Source organism: Procambarus clarkii, chromosome 23 (assembly GCF_040958095.1).
Source record: "Procambarus clarkii isolate CNS0578487 chromosome 23, FALCON_Pclarkii_2.0, whole genome shotgun sequence".
NCBI classification, from domain to species: Eukaryota; Metazoa; Arthropoda; class Malacostraca; order Decapoda; family Cambaridae; genus Procambarus; species Procambarus clarkii.
Genome location: NC_091172.1, coordinates 33082274 through 33105203, shown reverse-complemented (window position 1 = coordinate 33105203; position 22930 = coordinate 33082274). Strand labels below are relative to the sequence as shown.

At 42.6% G+C, this 22930-nt stretch overlaps 1 protein-coding gene across 4 annotated transcripts in view; it reads left to right on the top strand.

Annotated features, from left to right (window-relative positions):
• The window catches only part of Fancd2, a 123248-nt gene that overhangs the window by 43659 nt on the left and 56659 nt on the right, over positions 1 to 22930 (top strand). For all 4 annotated transcript variants that reach the window (XM_069330132.1, XM_069330131.1, XM_045751416.2 and 1 more), the window contains 2 exons: positions 14088 to 14280; positions 17280 to 17489. In XM_069330132.1, the coding sequence (XP_069186233.1) occupies positions 14088 to 14280; positions 17280 to 17489 (403 nt within the window). The remainder of the gene's footprint in view (positions 1 to 14087; positions 14281 to 17279; positions 17490 to 22930) is intronic.

The window sequence follows — 22930 nt, the reverse complement described above, 5'->3', positions numbered from 1 at the left end:
CAAGAACAAAAATATAGACGAATAATGTTTTCCTAACTCAAATATGTTGGATATATATATATATTATTGTACACATTTGTGTACATGTCTCAGATGATCAAGACGGTGTCCATCACTCACTATACATTCACTTCGTCTCCGGTTTATTAAATTTTATTGAATTTTGTTATTATTTTTCTTGGGTTGTTCATAGACACAACACTGTTAAGCTAGTTAGTTTATAATGTAATAAAATACTTGTGTAGAGAAGTGAGTAATGAATGTGAAATATACTTTATAATTGTGTATAGTTGTGTTAGAGGGAAGGAGGAAAGTGTTGGTCTAGATGTGGTTGGGAGAGGTTAATGGGCACAATGGTGCCTTAATGGCTTACTGAGGCCAGTGTTCACCGCCTGCCCTTGGCGGCGGCGGCGGCGGCGGCTGCCTGCTTCCTAGAATATCACACAGCGGAAGTGTTGGGTGTTGGTCACTGTCACACTGCTGCCTCCTCCTCCTGCCTCCCCGCCTACTGTGCTCTTGTCTTGGAATGGTTGGCCTATAGTTCCTGGGCCCCTGCTTTTCTAGGTGTGTTGTCTGATGCAATATCGACCAACCCACCTTGCTGCTTGTCTCAACCATCTTCCCAGTAATATCATTCCACTTCTTTACTCTCACACACAAGCACAGCTTTCCTTACATTCCTGTATTCACCTAGTTGTGCTAGCGGGGGTTGAACTCTGCTTCATACCTGCTTGATGGGGTTCTGGGAGTTCTTCTACTCCCCAAGCCCGGCCCGAGGCCAGGCTTGACTTGTGAGAGTTTGGTCCACCAGGCTGTTGCTTGGAGCGGCCCGCAGGCCCACATATCCACCACAGCCCGGTTGGTCCGGCACTCCTTGGAGAAAACTATATAGTTTCCTCTTGAAGATGTCCAAAGTTGTTCCGGCAATATTTCTTATGCTCGCTGGGAGTGTGTTGAACAACCGCGGACCTCTGATGTTTATACAGTGTTCTCTGATTGTGCCTATGGCACCTCTGCTCTTCACTGGTTCTATTCTGCATTTTCTTCCATATCGTTCACTCCAGTACGTTGTTATTTTACTGTGCAGATTTGGTACTTGGCCCTCCAGTACCGAATAATATCCACGTGTATATTATTTGATATCTCTCTCGTCTTCTTTCTAGTGAGTATATTTGGAGGGCTTTGAGACGATCCCAATAATTTAGGTGTTTTATCGCGTCTATGCGTGCCGTATAGGTGCTCTGTATTCCCTCTGTTTCTGCAATCTTTCCTGCTCTGAAGGGGGAAGTGAGTACTGAGCAGTACTCAAGACGGGAAAGCACAACTGATTTGAAGAGTACAACCATTGTGGTGGGATCCCTGGATTTGAAAGTTCTCGTAATCCAACCTATCATTTTTCTGGCTGACGCAATATTTGCTTGGTTATGCTCCCTAAACGTTAGGTCGTCAGACATCATTATTCCCAAATCCTTTACATGTTGCTTTCCTACTATGGGCTTATTTTATTGTATTTTGTACCCTGTATTATGTTTAAGGTTCTCATTTTTACCGTACCTGAGTACCTGGAATTTATCGCTGTTAAACATCATGTTATTTTCTGCAGCCCAGTCGAAAACTTTATTAATATCAGCTTGAAGTTTTTCAATGTGCTCAGCCGAGGTAATTTTCATACTGATTTTTATGTCATCTGCAAAGGATGATACGAAGCTGTGACTTGTATTTGAGTCTATATCTGGTATGAGAATAAGGAAAAGCAGCGGTGCAAGGACTGTACCTTGAGGTACAGAACTTATGGTTTATGGTTGACTGTTACTCTTTGTGTTCTGTTCGACAAAAAAACTAAGTATCCAGCGTCCTACTTTACCAGTTATTCCCATTGACCTCATTTTGTGTGCTATCACGCCATGGTCACATTTATCGAATACCTTTGTGAAGTCCGTGTATATCACATCAGCATTCTGTTTTTCTTCTAATGCCTCAGTGACTTTGTCGTAATGGTCAAGTAGCTGTGAGAGGCATGATCTTCCTGCTCTAAATCCATGTTGGCCTGGATTGTGAAGGTCATTGGTCTCCATGAAACTGGTGACCCGACTCCTGATCACTCTCAAATACTTTTATTATGTGGGATGTTAGTGCAACTGATCTATAATTCTTTGCCAATGCTTTGCTACTTCCCTTGTGTAGAGGAGCAATGTCTGCTGCTTTAAGCGCATCTGGTATCTTCCCCGTGTCCAAGCTCTTCCTCCACACTATACTGAGTGCCTGTGCTACTGGCACTTTGCATTTCTTTATAAATATTGAATTCCATGAGTCTGGATCCGGGGCTGAGTGCATGGGCATGTTGTCAATTTTTCTTTCAAAATCTGTCAGGCTCGTGTTGATATCAGTTATATTTACAGAGGGTTTGGATATCATGCATAAAGTTGTCAGGATCTTCCACTTTCATGTTGTTTATTAGAGTGCTAAACATGTCCTCATACTGCTTTTTTTAGGGTTTCACTAATTTCTTTGTCATCCTCAGTGTATGAACCTTCACTCGTACGAATAGGTCCAATACTGGCAGTGGTTTTTGCTTTTGATTTTGCATATGTGAAGAAATATTTTTGTTTTTTCTTTATTTCTTGAACTGCTTTCTGTTCTAGTTGCCTTTCTTCAGTCTGATACGAGTGTTTCAGTTTCTGCTCGATTCCTTCAATCTCCCTGTTTAAATTATTCCTAATTTGTATGGAAAGTCGAGTCTGCTTCAGCATTTCCATTATTTTTTTCCTTCTTTTGGAGTGTCGTCTGCGTTCTCATTCTACATTGGACCTCTTTCTGGCTTTCCTCAAAGGAACATGTTTCAGACAGACTTTATATTCCTTATGAAGGAGTTTTGTTACTTAGAACATTTTTCCATTGAATGTTTGCTAGTTCCCTGTTTATTTTCTCCCAGTCTATCCTTTTATTATTAAAACTGAATTTATAGAATATCCATTCCCGCTTGTTTCTCTTGGGCCTACTACCGTTATTAATGTTAGTTTGCACTTCAATGATCTTGTGGTCCGAGTACGTAGTGTCTGAGACAGTAATGTCTCTGATTAGCTCATCATTGTTCGTGAATATCAGGTCCAGCGTGTTTTCGTTCCTAGTTGGTTCTGTAGTCTGCTGACTGAGCGAGAATTTGTCACAGAATCTCAGTAGTTCTCTGACCTGTGGTTGGTTATTTCCAGGTTGACTTCCTGCTATAATGTTATTGTTTACTATTCTCCATTGTAAACTGGGTAGATTGAAGTCTCCAAGGAAGATGATATCTGGTACTGGGTTTGCTAGGTTATCAAGGATATTCTCTATTTTGTGGATCTGTTCAGTGAATTCCTCAACTGTTGCATCTGGCGGTTTGTATATTAAAATAATAATTAGATTTATATTTTCAAACTTGATTCCAAGTACCGCTACCACCTCATTGGTCGAGTTCAGGAGCTCTGTGCATGCCAGCTCCTCTTTAATATACAGATTTTCTCCTCCACTTGACATAATTACTCTGTCACATCTATATAGATTATAATTTGGGATCCAGATATCACTATCCATGTAGTCTTTTGTGTGGGTTTCTGTAAATGCACCAAATATTGAGTTCGATTCTATCAGAAGTCCATTTATGAACTTTATTTCTTGATTTTGATTTTAGGCCTTGTATGTTTGCAAATATAAATGATTTCCCCTATTGTGTGTCACTTCTTTGGTAGTTCCCCCCCCCCTCTCCACCCAGGTCCAGGGTTGTTTTGGCAGTGGTTCGTCCAGTTCTGGTAATAGTGCGGGTGTTGTGTGGTGTAGTACCTGTGTGCTTGTTGATAATTTGTATTCCAGTCTTGTGGGTATCTCCCTTCCCCTCTGTAATCCTGTAGTGGTTCTATCTGACTGTTTCTCTCTCTTATATGTTCTACTTTGTTTCTGCCTTCCTCTAAAAAATTTCCAGTAGTGTCATATTGATCTTCCCGTCTATAACGCTGTGTACCTCTCACGTGGAATTCCGGGCACTGAAGATTGTAAATTTTTTTTTGTCCCTAATTGAAAATGTACAAAGTTTAGGGTGGAAGTATCTGCACTCCGTCCCAAAACTGGCATGTACCCCTCGCCAACATCTTCCTGCATTTATGAGGATGCAGAAAAGTGCATTTTGTACCTAATTTATCATATTTGCATATTCCTTGTGCATAGAATATGCAAATATTTCCAGTTTACTTTTTTCAGGATATTTATACTTGTGCCTGTCTTGGCCGCCTCTTTATTGCGCACACACCCACCCACACACAATGTGTGGGGTGGAATGTGGAGCGGCTGGAATGAGCCACAAAGATATAAGAAAGAACTTTTTTAGTGTCAGAGTGGTTGACAAATGGAATGCATTAGGCAGTGATGTGGTGGAGGCTGACTCCATACACAGTTTCAAGTGTAGATATGATAGAGCCCAGTAGGCTCAGGAACCTGTACATCAGTTGATTGAGAGTTGAGAGGCGGGACCAAAGAGACAAAGCTCAACCCCTGCAAGCACAATTTGATGGTAAAACTAGGTGAGTACATAATTTTCTCTCAGAATCTGTCCTTGTACCACAAACCTCTCAGTTGGGGTTGGTGTTGCCTTAAAGCCTCTGGCTGGGTATTCAACCTGTCCTCTTACGAAGAACGTCGCATTACGCTCGTAGGCGTTACTGAAGGCCAAAAATGGTCATACTAGAAAATGGAAGCGGCTGCCGAAAGTGACGTAAGGTCCCGTTTTCTGCTTTGGGTCCTAGGACGGGCAGGTCCTCCCAAGGCCCCCCCAGGACGGGCACGTCCTCCAAAGGCCCTCCCAGGACGGGCCGGTGTGCTGTGTCTGCTGCGTGTACAGTCTTGTGGAAGCATCCTTCGCGCAGCCCGTAACACCGATGGCTTGCTATCTCCAGAACGCACCATTGTATGGACTTGGAATTTAAAATATTCGAGTACAGTGGTTTAGGTTCTCGGTTCACAATCGGGGATCCCGGGTTCGATCACCGTGTGGGACAGAAATAGTTGGGCAAGATTCCCTTCACCTGATTGACCTGTTCACCTGGTAGTAAATATATATACCAAAGAACTAGACTGTTGTGGGATTGCATCCTGGGGAAGGTCAGTAGGGAAACTATGTTACAATTCTAAGTACAGGCTCCTGTCTCCGACAACGGAATTATTAATTAATATAGCCTTATAATATAGTAATAGTATTGTAATATAGCCTTATAAGAACTATATATTTTGAATTTCCTTGCAGTAACTTTGGAAATCATCATGATATTGACCTAAGTTGACCACTTAGTGTATAAACACTTGTGTATAAAAAAATGATTGATAAAGATTAAGTCACCCCAGAGGTGGGACGGGCATGAATAGCCCGTAAGTGGCGGCTGTTTGAAGCCATTACCAGTAGCTGGTACTGTTGATCTGTGGATGAATGGTGTCTGGAGAGTGGGAGAGTCTGCAGTATAGTGTGGAGAGGAAGCTCCGGCGTCACAGAGAGCAGAGCCAGGGCTCAAGGGCCAGGATTTTTGGACAGACAGCAGAATCAGTCACACCGCACAAGTACTGGGGGGTGGGGGAGGAGGGCGCCAAGAGGGCCGTATTTTTCCCTGTTCTTTGGTTTCTTGTTATGGCTTCGTGTGTGTACACGGGTGTCCACAGGCGACGGTGTAGGCTATCGTGGGAGATCCTCGACGATACCTGGTTGATACCTGGTTGATGGGGTTCTTAGAGTTCTTCTACTCCCCAAGGCCGGCCCGAGGCCAGGCTTGACTTGTGAGAGTCAAGTCAGTCCATTAGGCTGTTGCTTGGAGCGGCCCGAAGGCCCACAGCCCGGTTGGTCCGGCACTCCTTGGAGGAATAAATCTAATTTTCTCTGGAAGATGTCCACGGTTGTTCCGGCAATATTTCTGATGCTCGCTGGGAGGACGTTGAACAACCGCGGACCTCTGATGTTTATACAGTGTTCTCTGATTGTGCCTATGGCACCTCTGCTCTTTACGATATTCCGTGGCAAGTCGATATTGATCATCTGTTCATTCCTGAAAGCAGTGTATCAACCCGTGGTTGTGTCAAATGCCAGGTGCATCGTGACCCTCAAACTTGGGCGTACGTACCTGATGAGGGCCGTCGAGACCATCTTCGGAGCCATGCTCATCTTCGCCGGAGATATCCTCAAAGTCTACATGTTCGTCTGAAGATACGTAGTCCTCTTAGTCCTGTGCCGCCAGTATTCCTGCTTTCTTTGTGTTGTGTACCGCTCTCGGCGTCGTCTGGGTGCCCGTAGTTGTCGTCCTTGGAGCGTCCATTTGGATGTCCACAGTTGTCGTTGTCGTCGTCAGTCGTGGGACTTCGGTCTGGGTGGCTGCAATTCCATATTCAGTTACTGGTGCCAGTACAGGCTCAATGCCATTTGCTTCCAGAAGCTCGTTCACTGTTCTAAGGAACAAGTTGTGATCTCGTTTCGCAACTGTCGGCATAGACAGTGATGACCTGGAAGTAAATGTTCTGTACGCATGTCGGCGTCTCTGGTATTGGTGGGTACTGCTGCTGAGGCTCGTTTGGGCGTCCAGTCCACGACGTAGTCTGCATCTGGCTTATAGAAGGGAGGCTCGGGAACTGGTCAGGTCCAAGGTCGCAGGGACTTGCCTCTGGGAAATAGAGTTAATACAGAGAACATATACGGCACGCATAGACGCGATAAAGCACCTAAATTATTGGGATCGTCTCAAAGCTCTCCAAATGTACTCACTAGAAAGGAGACGAGAGAGATACCAAATAATATACACGTGGAAGATACTGGAGGGCCAAGTACCAAATCTACACAGTAAAATAACAACATAATGGAGTGAACGATATGGAAGAAAATGCAGAATAGAACCAGTGAAGAGCAGAGGTGCCATAGGCACAATCAGAGAACACTGTATAAACATCAGAGGTCCGCGGTTGTTCAACACCCTCCCAGCGACCATAAGAAATATTGCCGGAACAACCGTGGACATCTTCAAGAGGAAACTAGATAGTTTCCTCCAAGGAGTGCCGGACCAACCGGGCTGTGGTGGGTATGTGGGCCTGTGGGCCGCTCCAAGCAACAGCCTGGTGGATCAAACTCTCACAAGTCAAGCCTGGCCTCGGGCCGGGCTTGGGAGAGTAGAAGAACTCTCAGAACCCCATCAACCAGGTATCAACCAGTATATATATTTAAGTTTTAGCAAGATGATGATACAAGGAACCAATGAGCCACCTACAGGATGGCATTATAGCATAGATTGTGATGGGTGCGCAGACACGAGTAAGAGCAGAGCCAAGTAAGCCAGGAGTAAGGAGTGAGGCACTAAGAGGAGCGTGGCACCCCAGCTGAGCAACACACACGCCTCACGGTGGAGGAGAGAGCAGCAGCCTCTGGCACTACACTACACCACCACCACACTGCCCAGTCATGGCCACTTGACTCACAAAGAACTCAATTGCATGATGACAGACCCTCATGGAGTGAAAGACACACGTATAACAACATAATAGACAAAGCATACCTTTTGTTTTAATAGTATGCCACGAGACCAACAAGGGAGGAATTTTTTTAAATGGTTGCTTTTTTATACGTCCGGTAGAGATATCTTTTTAATATCTGGAGAACGCATTTGATAACCATTTCTACACATGGATCTTCAGCGGGGAAGGGGGGGGGGATATAGTAATCATATTCTCTCTGCTCCGGGATGGGTATGGGGTGCATAATAAAGAAAGAAATTGAATCCGTGTGCGACTGAGTTCCATTAACTCATAATTTGAACCTCTTAGATCAGGGGCCAGATTCACGAAAGCACTTACGCAAGCACTTACGAACGTGTACATCTTTCCTCAATCTTTGACGGCTTTGGTTACATTTATTAAACAGTTTACAAGCATGAAAACTTCCCATTCAACTGTTGTTACTGTTATAAACAGCCTTTTGGTGCTTCGGAGCTCATTAACTGTTTAATAATTGTAAACAAAGCCGCCAAAGATTGAGAAAAGATGAACAGGTTCGTACGTGTTTGCGTAAGTGCTTTCGTGACTGTCCCCAGATTCTTCACGAGGTGCGCATTCAACGGCGTAAATTGTTTTAAGAGACCTTGTTTAGGCTTTCAAATGCCATGTGCTGTACATTGTATCTTGGTCGAGGAAATGGTGAGGATAAAGCGGTAAGCCGAGGTAGGTACACCTCCCCAGCTCCACCTTCACCACCAGAGACAATATACATAACATAAAGGCAGAGGCTGGGAGCACGAATGACCCCAAGAAACATAAGGAAATGCTTCTGCTTTGTACGGAGGGTCACCAACCCACTCAGTCTTTATTATGCACCCCATACCCACCCCGGGGGAGGTGGTGGAAAGGGTTATAGAGGCACATAATGGCCTCAATGGCATTAGTTAGTGCCATAATGGCCCCATTAGTTCGTTTAGTTAAGCAAGTGACACTCTTTGAAAGCTAGTCACACAAGTGTTAACGTTACATACACGTGTATATGCAATCATTTACACAAATACATATACCAATAATCTCTTTATGACAAGTGATTCAACAAGAGGCTCACAACAGTCACTTATACAAGGCACTTTACATCTATGGTGAGTCACACAGTTACTAGTCTTGCTCTACACCCACCCAACTGGGCGGCAGGTTTACAGTCATGTGCTCCACACCCACCCAACTGGGCGGCAGCTTTACAGTCATGTGCTCCACACCCACCCAACTGGGCGGCAGCTTTACAGTCATGTGCTCCACACCCACCCAACTGGGCGGCAGGTTTACAGTCATGTGCAGGCTGCACCTACAGTAAGCTAACTTTAGATACTTGGCTAAGATTCGCGGCAGTAATGAGGTAAAGTATGCGAATAGTTCTGCTGACAGTTTACATCTAGACAAGTCTACATCAGCAGATGTTACAAACTCCTGACTGAAAGATATGGTGGAAGCCACAACCAGATACAATAAAGTAGTCCAACATGAAGTAAGTAACTTGCCAGATAAAACAAGAGAGACTGTGTGTGTTGGCCTCCCGCACCAAGTTAGGAGGCAGTGTTAGGTAGGCACATTAATATACGGCAGATGTAAGACACCTTCAGCACGAGGGTAGTGAATGTAACCTCTTTGAGGAGCAAGTTTTGGAGTTTGTCATACAATGAGTCCAACCACTTGGGCTGGACGGTAGAACCACCTTCAATCCCCTACCGTCCAAGTAGTTGGGTACCATCCCTACCCCCCCCCCCCTTTCCCCTCCATTCCATCCCAAAACATATTGAAATAGACACGGCATGCATGATACCGATGACGTAATGTTAACACGAGGTGTTTGATGATACCGATGACGTAGTAGTGACGTCATATTGTAAGATGTGTAACCCAATAGGCGGCCAGTCACCGACTGTGTCACTTCCCCCCCCCCCCACCACCCTCCTCGTTATCCTCTCCGTATTGACTAATAATATATATATATATATATATATATATATATATATATATATATATATATATATATATATATATATATATATGTGTGTGTGTGTGTGTGTCAATCACGAAAATTAACGTGATGAAAAATGTGACAGTGTCAGACCACGGAGGAAGAATTGAAACACGAATTTCCTTAAGTACTTTCGTATATTAATATTAATATACAAAAGATTCCTTCTAAAGATGTATTAATATACCTCCCTCTCTCTCCCTCCCTCCCTCTCTCCCTCTCTCCCTCTCTCCCTCTCTCCCTCTCTCCCTCTCTCCCTCCCTCCCTCCCTCCCTCCCTCCCTCCCTCCCTCCCTCCCTCCCTCCCTCCCTCCCCCCTCTCTCTCTCTCTCCTCTCTCTCTCTCTCTCTCTCTCTCTCTCTCTCTCTCTCTCTCTCTCTCTCTCTCTCTCTCTCTCTCTCTCTCTCTCTCTCTCTCTCTCCCCCCGTTTGGACCCTATCTACCGAGATGATGTAGCATATCGTAGTTTAGGGGTGTGGTAAAATGTCATTTTAGGCCTAGGAGGCCGTGTTAGACAGTAAATCACGACAGTATTAACGTCAACATTATAACACACGTGTGAGGAGCACAGTCCCTAGGTGTGGTAGACCTGCCAGCCCCGACCTCTCCACTTACCACACCAGGCAGAAAATGATGTAGTAAAAGCTGCGAGCGTAACCTGAGGTAACCCAGGCACACAAGCCTGGCACAGGTGTGGCACAGGCTGGCACTGTTGCCATAAGGATCCTTAAATTAATATAGAAGGGTGGTGATGATGTGATGGTGGTTTACACAGTCTGTGCCTCAGTGCCTACCTGGGGTCATCCTTGCTCATCACTCTGCACATCATCTCTTGCCTCCATCTCTCACCTTATCTACATCTTCACTCACTTAAATAAATTGATCCATGGACGCGCTTTAAACATTTGATTAGCATCGTCCACTCTCAACCAATTGGATCCGGGTTCGGTTCCCGAGCAAGTCGAGACGTTTGAGCAGGTTTTCTTATGCCTGATGTTTCTTTCAGCCAGAAGTTAGAGCTGTGTTGTGGGGGGGGGGGGGGGGGGCGGGTGGAAGGCAGACATTGTCCCCGGGGACCATTTTCAAGTCGATCGACTTGAGAATGGTGTAGGACGGACCGAAACGTCGTCGTCCCTTCACCTTCTAGTGTGTGGTCTGGTCAACATCTTCAAGAGGAAACTAGATTGTTTCCTCCAAGGAGTGCCAGACCAACCGAGCTGTGGTGGGTATGTGGGCCTGCGGGCCGCTCCAAGCAACAGCCTGGTGGACCAAACTCTCACAAGTCAAGCCTGGCCTCGGGCCGGGCCTCGAGCCAGGCCTCGAGCCGGGCTTGGGGAGTAGAAGAACTCCTAGAACCCCATCAACCAGGTATCAACCAGGTATTCAGCGGTCAACCCCAAAGACGCATTCATCAATTTTAACATTGTTTATTCAAAACAGAACTTTTCTCAATTATAAATTAATATTATTAGATATTAGCATATTGTGCACATTTAGACACTGGTTAGGTTAGGTATTTAGGTTCTGTTGCCGATTATTTGTATTTGTATTACATGGGTGAAGCATTCACAGCGTTGTACTGTAGTTCGAACAGGGAATCAGTTGTTTCGAAAGCGTTCGGATGTCATCAGTTGCGAGTCGTGTGTAAACCGTTTTTCATTCATAAACGGTGTTTGGCTCAGCCCGTCCTCCAAACAAAGCTCCAAAAGTGATTCCATGCACCCGCCAAACCCTCTGTTTATGAATGAAAAGCGGTTTACACACGACTCAACTGCTGACGTTCGAACATATCCGGAACAAGTGTTTCACTGACGAATTTTGTTCGAATCACAACGCTATAAATGCTTCACCCACGTACTACAAATAATCGCCAACAGACCTAAACACCTAACCTAACCTAACCTATGCCTATATATGCACAATATGCTAATATATTATAATATTAATTTATACTTGAGAAAATTCCCGTTTTGAATGAACAGCATATTAAAATTTATGAATGCGTCTGTGGGGTCGACCGCTGGATGTAATGGACTTGAGTCGAGGACGGGTTGGTTTGGCTGGTGCACGGAATGGACTTTGGACCTTTGTTTGGAGGACGGGCCACTCTGTCCTACATTGAGGGTTGTTGAGCTTGAAACTATATTTGTTTGTGTTACGTCTCACGTTTTGAAGAAATTGGCCAGATGGACATTCTCTAACTTATTCAGTATTTTTAAAATTTCAGTGAGATCCGCCCTGTGGCACTCTACCTTTTCTAATATCAGAGATGACTTAGCTCTGGAATGTCTTTTGTTGCCTGGTGTTGCACTTTCTCCAAACCAGCTATGTCCTGTTGAAAATGAGGTCTCCATGCTTGGATACAGTAATCCAAATTGGGGTGCACCAGAGATTTATGCAGTTGAATCACTTCTTTTCTTTAAAGTAAAAAATACGTTCATTATTCCAAGAGTTTGCTTAGCTTTTCTGACTGCTTCTCCTACCTTTTGTGCAACTTTTAGTCAGTGGTGGATTTTGACACAAGGTCCCTTTCTTCATCAATCTGCTGTAATGTAATGTTATTACTTTGGTAGTTGTGGCGTGGCCTGCTGCCACTGTGTTCACTAACTATCCCATCCTCAGTCTATCTTCATTCCATCCAGCGGTTGAGACCCCAAAGATGCATTCATAAATTTTAACATGCTGGTCATTCTAAATAGGAATTTCGTCAAATATAAATTAATATTGTTATAAACATACTGTGTTTATTTAGGCATTGGTTTGGTTAGGTTTGGTGTTTAGGCTCTGTTGGCGCTTATTTGTATTGCGTGGGTGAAGCATTTACAGCGTTGTGGCTTGAACAACCCATCCTCGACTCAAGTCCATTACATTCAGCGGTCGACCCCACAGACATATTCATAAATTTTAACATGCTGTTCATTCAAAACGGGAATTTTCTCAAGTATAAATTAATATTATAATATATTAGCATATTGTGTATGTATAGGCATAGGATAGGTTAGGTCAGGTGTTTAGGTTCTGTTGGCGATTATTGGTATTTGTAGTACGTGGGTGAAGCATTTATAGCGTTGTGATTCAAACAAAATTCGTCGGTGAAGCACTTGTTCAGGATATGTTCGAACGTCAGCAGTTGAGTCGTGTGTAAACCGCTTTTCATTCATAAACAGGGGGTTTGGCGGGTGCATGGAATCACTTTTGGATCTTTGTTTGGAGGACGGGCTGGGTTTGAACAAGTCATCAGCGTAGCACTTGTTCGAAAAGTGTTTGAATGTCATCAGTCGTGAATCGTGTGCGTAAACTGTTTTTCAGTCATAAAAGGGGGGTTTGGCGGTTATATGGAATGGACTTTGGCCTTTGTTTATGAGGACGGGCTGCACTAACATGTCATGAGCTGATATTTGGCCTTGTGGATTTTGGAGGTCTAACAGGGTTCTGGCGGCTCCTTTCTTATCTAGCATATATTCCTGATCCCAGTTGAACTTGTGTTGCTTTGGGTTGGTTTTTTTTTGCCTGGTTATGAATAAAGAAAGAATCTTTATGAATAAAGTTGCTACTCTCCCTGGTAAGTACCATATTTGTCTAATGTTAGATAGCTTCAGAGGGCCATCACAGACTTACTCTTCAGTAAACCAGCATTGAATGTAATGAAAGTTTATTTCTGGTAGAGCTTCGGTGGTTCCCCGAATCCTTCAACCCCTACCAAGTGTGTTAGTTTGTGGTTTATTATTTCTAGACTGACTCATTGCTGTGGTGGAAGCTAGGAGCTGCAGGGACGCCACCTGTTGGTGGCCGTTTGCACTAGGGAGGTTTGAGCTACTTTCGAGTGAATCATTTTGGTCTAAATGCACTCAACAAACCCCCTCTTTATGAATGAAAAATGGTTTACACACGACTCGCAACCAATGACGTTGAACACTTCTCAAACGATGCTTTCATGTCGACTTTTGTTCGAACCACAACGCTGTAAATGCTTCACTCACGTTCTACAAATACAACTAATGGTCAACAGAACTTAAATACCTAACGTAACTAATGCCTAAATATGCACAATATGCTAATATATATATCAATATTAATTTATATTTGAGAAAAATCCAATTTTGATGAACAACATGTTAAAATTTATGAATGCAACTTTGGGGTCGACTGCTGGATGGAATGAACATAGCCTGAAGATGGGTTGTATTTGTATTAGCCTCTTTTATGCTTTAGATACTTCTCTGTGTGGGTGATTATAACAGTCCCTAGCTCCATGTGCCTCTGTGAAGGGAGGGGGGGGGGGGCAAGTTTTGGCTCTGGTCCCCAGTAGGCAAAGAAGAACTATGTCTGATGTGACTCAGTAGGGGGTAAGCCATCCCAGCAAGATTGCTTGGGAGCCACTGAGACTCCACCAAAAAGTGATTTCATTACATTCCGTGCTTTTTTATATAATTATTAATAAAGTTGGTATTGCTGTTTAAACTTGGTCTGAACCTCTTGAGTGAGAAATTTTACATTTGCTGTGGCTTATTTCTAAATAAAAATACAATATGCTATATGTTAATTTTACAATTGGTTATTTGCAGTGAGCTGTATGACACAGTGCCAGAACTGACGTCTGCCATTCTTGACACTCTGGGACACCTTACCCTGGCACCGGACTGCCTGGAGGATGTTCGTCATTCTGTGCTTAAAACACTACAGGCTACAAGGCCAGAGCAGCTGCCCATTGTAACACGGTTCTTGCTTAACAATACCCCTCAACCAATTGCATATCAGGTGAGTAGTGATACTTTATAGTTTTGTAGTACATTTACCCATTTTTGGCAATCTTTCAAATTTACACATCATGGCCCCTGCTACTTTACAAGATTTCAGAATTCTCATATTGTTTGTAAATTACATACTAAATTCCATTTAGACCTGTTTCTGTGAGAAATTGGGATTTTTATGATAATTAAATGTTTCTTACTTGACCTAAAATAGAAGGTAAAAATTTTGTGAAGACAATTAAGTTTGTAATTCTTCAAAATTTAATAATTACGTGCAGTTACAGGATGAGAGCTACACTCATGGTGGTGTGGCTTCCCAGTACTCTGTCATATGATAACTTCAAACTAGTGACATTATTGGCAGCCTCTGCCTTATCACTATTCCAACTGTCTACCACTCTGTTAGCAAATGGCAAAAAAGAACTTTCTAGTATTTTTTTGGAACCTTTGTTTCTGTAACTTTAATTGATGACCTCTTGTTCTTGAAAAGGCTGGTTTCAAGAATTCCTCCTTGTGGGTTTTGTCAATTCCTGTTACTAATGTGCTTGGTTATCACATCACCTTGTTTTCTTGTACAGTATCCCCTAGCTTTGGAATATTTAATACCCCTAGCCTCTCCTTGTAGCAACTGTCTTTTGGTTCTTGAAGCCATTTTATAACATGTCTTTACACTACACACAGAGATCACACTAACGTGATGCATCAAATGATTAAGGCAGTGTCTGGGATGCTCCCGGATGCAGGTTCGAATCCTCATCACGGCCCTTGTGGATTTGTTCATGTCTTTGCACTCTTTCCAGTTTATTGATGTGCTTCATTAGATATTGGTGTTAGTGTGTAGCTATATGAGTGTGCAGCAGTTTGAGATATGGGCTGTTAGTGTGCAGCAATATTCCACTCTAGTGAGCACTAATGTCTTAAAAAGTATCATCATTGGTACAGCATCTATTATTTGGAAGGTTCTTGTCATTCAACCTGACATTGTTCTTGCAATTGTGACAGCAATTTTGTTGTGTTTTTAAAAATAAGGTGTTCCAAAAGGATTACTCCTAAGTTTTTTCATTAATTTTTCTTTTTCTTTCAGTAGTGTGGTTTAACTGTGTTTTATTTGCAATTTCTGCTTTTATTTTTGTCGTTTTTCCATAGCGCAGTAATTGAAACTTATGCTCGTTAAACATCTTGCTATTTTCTGTGGTCCATTGAAAGACTTGATTAACATCAGATTGAAGGTTTGCTATGTCCTCTTATGTTGTTTATCTTGAAAATTCTAGTGTTATCTGCAAAGGATGATACAGTACTCTAGTTTGTATCCCTGTCTCTGTCTGATATTAGGATGAGGATATGTACCGGAGCAAGCACGGTACCTTGAGAAACTGAGCTTTTCACGGTGGATGATTCAGATTTTACTTTGTTGACTATTACACTTTGGGTTCTGTTTGGTAACAAGTTAAAAACCCATCTCCCTACTTTGGGAGTACTGTACTGTAATTTCTTTTGTGAGCATTTTGTGTGCAATAACACCATGGTCACATTTGTCAGATTTATGAAATCTCTGTATATTACGTCAGTGTTTTGTCTTCCATGGCATCTAAGGCCATGTCATAGTGGTACAGTATAGCAATTGTGAGAGGCAGGAGTACCCTCTTATGAACCCATGTTGCCCATGGTTATCTAGACACTGATTCCACGTGTTTTGTGATCTTGCTTCTTAGCACTCTTTCAAAGATTATTTTGATGTGCAATGTTAGAGCTATTGGTCTATAATTTTTTGCATCAGCTTTGCTACCTCCTTTGTGAAGTGCTGTGATCTCTGCTATTTTAAGTATGTCAGGGATAACACCAGTATCAAGGCTCTGTCTCCAAAAGATGTTTAGGGCCTGTGATAAGTGTTTTTCTGTGGGGAGCCCCTATGGCTCCTTGGAGCTTATTGGGCTGATATGTATGTACAGTATTAGATCGTGGCACCAATCAATTGGAGTTCTTACCCACTGGGGACCATGAACCAGAACCTGCCCCCCCTCAGAGAGGTACGAGGAGCAATGGTCTATGGAAACCCCCATGTATTTGGAAGCATTCCATGTCTGCAATCGACCGGGGTTTGGCACCCAGAAAAGTAGGCGTAACAAAAACAAACCCCACATGGAAAAAAAAATTAATTAATACCGAAGACCGAACAGAAGTAATGCTTAGGGAGAGAGGGTGGTAGTGTTGTCTTCAGACTGTGTGTGGCCACCTTTTATTGACTGGACTTACCACACCAGCTTAGTGGTTCACTATGGTGAACACAAATGTAGATACTTATATATATAACGTGTGTATAGAGTGTAATAATAGTACATAATAATAGAAGTATACACACTATACACACGTTACATATATAAGTATCTACATTTGTGTTCACCATAGTGAACCACTAAGCTGGTGTGGTAAGTCCAGTCAATAAAAGGTGGCCACACACAGAAGACGACACTACCACCCTCCCTCCCTCAGCATTACTCCTCCCACCATGGAGCACAGCGCTAAATATCACCACAATCCTGCTATTATCTGAATCCTGGTCAGTTTTATCACAGTCAAGGGTCTTCTGTAATACTATCATTGCTAAATAGTAGTAGTTACATATATATTTTGACATTTTTAGGCGATCCTGTGGTCACAAGGCTGAATAGCTGTGCTGTGAGCTCATGCTGCATGAGTCAGCCTTGGTGGCTCGCTGAGTACTGATGCTCTTACACCCAGGAATGTTGGCCACAATTTTTTTCTAGGTGGCGTCTGCCAACTATTGGTTGTGGCTGCACAATAGCTGCCCCTGTCCCACGTGGGGTGTTTAAATTAAAGCGCTAGACACTAAAACAGTTATTAATGTATTGCGCGGTTCTGGTTTTGTTACTCAAATCATCTGTATATGTATTACGCGGTCTGAGGGTTAAACTGTTATTGTTGGTGTGATCTGTTATCCAACACGGATATAGCTTTTACTTCAAATTTTTTTTATCTTTTATTCAGGTTTTAAATGATATGAGAGAGAAGATCAACTTGCCAGATGATCATAGTAGAAGCAAGAAGTCCCCAAGAAAGACTCCAAGGAAACATAATTTAAGCAGCACTGCAACAAATAATAATTGTAATGAAGAGATAGCATATAAAGTTCTGTTAATAAATAACATTAAGATGGCCACCCTCACCCATAAGTATCTCTCCACTGCATGGTTAAAGGTAATTTACTTTATTTGTACCTTTTCATTGTTTTGTGAGGTTCAGGGGTTTTCAACAAATTTAATTATATTTTAATTATTTCTAGTGCTGTATTGTATTTTCTCAAGGGAGCCCCTTGTGGTTCCCAGAAGTCATTCACTGAGATGATTCCCATCTAACAGGTCACATCAGCTGTGAAATTCTTAGGCCCACTGGGGACCTGAGCCAGAACCTGGCCTCCCCTTACATTTAATGAGGGAAGTGGTGACATTTCGCCAGCTTACTGGGGAAAATATCCAGAAAGTCAGCGAGTCAAATCAAACCAATAGCTTGGTTTGAAAGAGACCAAAGACTCACAATCAGCGTAATGAACTCCCTGAAGTATGTAAACAATCAAACCTCTCGGAGCTAGTATGAACTCGTTCGCCTCACCTTCCCCACTTGTTTGGGAGGAGTGGGAGAAAGCTCTTGCTTCCATGGATCTGATCTGTCAGTACTTACATTGATGTGCTCAGGTTTACTTGACTATTGTAATTGTTCCTGGGTTGTCTCCCTTCCATGCGGGCTCCATTGTTCAGTTAAGTGATTTTTGGGTCCTTTGGTGTCTTTTCTTGTACATTGCGGTTTAGTATGAGCCTGGCTTGTAGAGTGCTTGGAGGTGCATGTGCTCCCTAGTGCTATCCTTGCAGCGCCAAGAGTTGTCTTCTCGGCAGTGTTCGGGAGTCGTTTCCTAAGAAGTCCTTGTTGCCTGTGGTGGCCTTCGCCCAGGGTGAGTTGGGGGGATTTTGTGACTATTCTGTCTTAACCCAGGTTGACTGTGACTTTGACTGGCGGGGCGTACTTGTGGTTCACGGACTTCCCTTTAGCGTGCTGAAGTCACCCTTCACAGCCGTGAAACACAGGCTGTGTCACCTTACTTTTATGAATAGCATAATGTCTCCATTGCCTGGGTGTCCTGCATAGTTGTGCCCTTCAGGTCCCTGGTAATCACCTGTGGGTTCGGTAGTCATAAGGATATCCCCTTCCCCTGAACTTGCTTTTGCTTTGTGCAAGTTTGATGGTGGCTTGTCGTCTGTACTAAGTGACGACGATCACTCATTCATCCTTTGACATGCTGCGCGTTGGGTCGGTGATATTTTTATTTTTGTTTTTATACAGTACAGTATATACTGTACAAGAGTTCTTACATTCTTGTACTGCTACTAGCACGCATAGTGTTTCTAGCAAGCCCTTAATCCTAATATTCCCGGTATATGACCCTGCCAAATTGTTTATCAACCAAGTACCATTTTACTGTTGGGTAAACAAAGGCAACAGTTAAGGATTTTGCACCCAGTAAATCCTTAAATACATTCAACACTGAGTCCTGTTGGTTTTGCTCTCCCCATGTGACTCTTCTTTCTAACCCTCTTGATCAGGCTTCCACTTTGTGTGTTCACTTTGCTTAGTTACAATGGTCTAGGTTATGCACCTGCTTGTATATGGAGTTACCCTGTCTGGTGTTTAGGGACCCAGAATTGGAGTTGATGTTGAACTACATGTTGTTTCTGTCCACACTTCCTCTTCCTTTCCCTTCGGGCATGTTTCCAACCTCAAAGCTTCTAAAGGTTTCTGGGTCGGGGCAGGGCTTTGCTAGCTATGGAGGGTGCCCCTTCCAAAATGGGTGTGGAGGCAGTTGATCCAGCTAGTTCTGCCTTGGCCTCGGGATTTTCCTGTCGGCCTGCACCACCCTCTTTTGAAGCTTCTTCCCTGAACTCTGCTTTTCCATCCCGAGCAGTGGGTGTAGATGCTGGCTGCACCCCAAGGAATCTGATATGAGTCTGTGGGTCCCATTGAACTCCTAGTGGTTCCTTGTTCCCTCTGAAGAGAGTCTCCTCAGGCAGGGGGAGGGTTTTTTGTGTCCTTGTTCCCTGTATGAGCATGATTTGGGTGTGGCTTCCAACAGGATTAAGTTCAGTGTACCTTTGGGCCATTTGGATCATACTCCTCTCCCATTTTGAAACCTTGGTTAAATGTTTTTTCTCCAAAACATTTAAGCTACAGAAAATGACCTTCAAACCATTTATTTTCTTTTTGTTAGCTATTATCTTTAGTTTTCTTCAAGGAAGCATGCAAAGTCTGTCCATTGCACCATTAAACACAGTTTTCCAACAAAAATTGTGGTGAATTGTCATCTAACTCTTAACAGCTCTCTCTGATCTTTTGTTAAAAATATCATCACTTGTCAGTTTTCTTTTCATATTTTGATTACTTCTTATATTAAGTGCAGCTTATTCCTCTGAATAGTGAGGATATTTTCTTTGGTCTTTTTTTCAGTCTTAATAAACTTGAAGTAACCTTGATTACTCTAGCTACTCTGACCCCTCATAATTATCTTCTGGTTAATCTTGTGCCTCATTTTTGCATTGTAAGTGCTTTTTGCAAAGCTCTTCAAGCTTTTAAGCATCACGAAGCATATGGCCTAGATGGTGTGCCTCCCCCTTCTACTAAGGTTTTACCTATATTAGCTTGTCTGTTTTGGAAACATTCCCTGGTTCAATCTTTCCCAAAGGAGGATTGTGATTCTGACTTTTCTAATTTTCATTCAGCTGATCTTTCCTCTACTGTTTCAAAAATATTTGAATCTCTTTTCAACAAAAAGGGTCTTCAGAGCATAAGACTATGAAACTGCCCATGTAAGGCAATTCCTATTTATGTCGAAATACAGCCACTCATGGATTTGTCTACTTATGCTTGAAACAATCTACCCATCTCAGTCTGTTTTGCTATCCAGAAATCTGTTCCATAAATCTATAATCCTATTCCCAAACTCTTATATAATAAGGTATTCTCTGAGTCAAAACATATTTACTTTGTATCCATTGTTTCATATTTAATTTTTGTTGAGATATTTAGCACCCTATTATTATCTCTCTTTGTTATATCCTTTCATTCTTTTGTACACTTAAGTCATGTCTGTTGCTCTCCCTTAAACATTTACTTTTTAGCAAATATATATATATATATATATACATATATATATATATATATATTTATATATATATGTATATTAAACTTTTTTGTGGAGAGCCCCTCTGGCTCCCTGGAGCTATACTGGGCTGATGTGTATATACAGTGGTATCTCGGATTACGAGCATTCCTGGTTACGAGTTTTTCGGGTTATGAGCAGGATTTGCTCGGAAAATTTACATCGAGATACGAGCGTGGCCTCGGAATACAAGGGTGTTGATACGTGTACAGGCTGACCTAGTGCGTGGTGGCGTGGCGATCACCCCTCAGTTTACCAGTGCCTCGCGCCCAGTGACTATCCTGCCTGAATTCATCATCAGGATTTACAGTGTTTTGTTGGATTTTTGGTCATTTGACCATAAAAGTTGTTATTATACATCTCACCATGGGTCCCAAGAAAGCCAGTGGTAAGGTTCAAGGCAAGAAATCGCATGTGAGGATGACAATAAAGGAAAAACAAGAGATAATTTGGAAGCATAAAATGGTGTATGTGTTGTTGAATTAGCTAGGCAGTACAACAAATCCATGTCAGTGATATGCACTATACTTGCCAAGAAAAAGGACATTGAGTGCTAAAGTGGAAAAGGGCGTAACAATAATCACGAAACAAAGACCACAAATACTTGAGGATGTGGAAAAGTTATTAATTTGGATACACAACAAGGAGTTAATGGGTGATAGTGTTTCAGAGGCCATCATTTGTGAGAAAGACAGGGTATTGCACGAAGACCTTGTAAAGAAAACCCCTGGAACGAGTGCAGATACGATAGACTTTAAGGCAAGCAAGGGAGGGTTTGAAAAACTTAGAAAACGAAGTGATATTCATAGTGTTGTGAGGCATGGGGAGGCTACCAGCTCAGACAAACTAGTAGCTGAAAGATTTATTGAAGAATTTAAAGAGTTTGCAGAGGCCGAGGGATACCTACTGCAACAAGTTTTTAATTGTGATGAGACAGGACTGTCCTGGAAAAGATTGCCTAAGAGGACATACATTACCAAGGAGGAAAAATCATTGCCCGGACACAAGCCTATGAAAGATAGGTTTACGCTTGTACTGTGTTCAAATGCGAGTGACGATTTGAAAATTAAACCATTGCTTGTGTATCATTCTGAAAATTCAAGGGTTTTCAAACAGTATAAAGTGCAGAAAAACCAAATGTGTGTGATGTGGAGGGCTAATAATAAGGCATGGGTGACTAGGATTTTTTTTGCAGTGGGTGAATGAAGTGGTGTGTCCTGCCATAGAAAAATATCTGCAGGAGAAACATTTGCCACTCAAGGCCCTGCTTCTCCTTGACAATACTCCTACTCATTCTCTAGGCTTGGAAGATGAATTGTTGCACAGATACAGTAATTTTCTCACAGTAAAGCTCCTTCCTCCCCACACCACTCTAATTCAGCCTATGGACCAGAAAATCATAGTAAATTTTAAGAAACTTTATGAAAGGGCACTTTTCTAGAAATGTTTTGAAGTGACTGAAGCCACAAACCTCACCCTCAAAGAGTTCTGGAAACATCATTTTAACATTTGTAGTGCTTTAAAACTCGTTGACAAAGCCTGGCAAGATGTGACTCAAAGAACTCTGATCTCTGGCTGGAGAAAATTGTGGCCTGAATGTGTGACAGAACTAGACTTTGAGGGGGTTTGAGCCTGTAAATGATGTGCCTATTGTTGAGGAAATTGTTACTCTGGGCTGGTAAATGGGCTTGGAATTAGATGGTGCTGATGTGGAGGAATTGGTGGAAGAACTCAACGAAAAACTGATCACCGAAGAACTCCAAGCCCTTCAAAAGGAACAGCAAGAAGACACAGCTGAGGATGTTTCTCCAGTGGAGGAGGATGAGGCAGTATAGAATGTCCCTTCCACAACCATTAAGAAGTGGTGTAAGATATGGGAAGAAATGCAAACTTTTATTGAAACGACTCACCCAGAGAAAGCTGTAGTAGGCCGTTGCATAAATCTTTTCAATGACAATGTGATGCCTCACTACAGAGAAATCTTGCAAAGAAGGGAAAAACAATCTTCAATGGACCGCTTTATTGTGAGAAAATCAAGCAGTGAGCCACAACCAGGACCTAGTGGTATGCAGGCAAAACGTGCCAGTGAGTGCACCCCAGAAAGGTAATCACTGCCTGATGTTATAATGGAAGGGGACTTCCCTTCCTAACCGTAACACCTCTCCTCCTCCTCCCCCCTCCTCACAATCTTCCATACGCCAACAGCCATTATCAACAAGGGTAAGTAATAACTTGAACATACTTTTGTAGTGTAGATTTTGATAAGTTAGGTATAAAATTTAGTTTGAAGTGAGTTTTTGGGTAATCAGGAACGGATTAATTAATTTCCCATTATTTCTTATGGGGAAATTAGCTTTGGTTTACGAGTTTTCGGGTTACGAGCTGTCTCCAGGTTTGGATTAAACTCTTAAACTGAGGTACCCCTGTACACTAT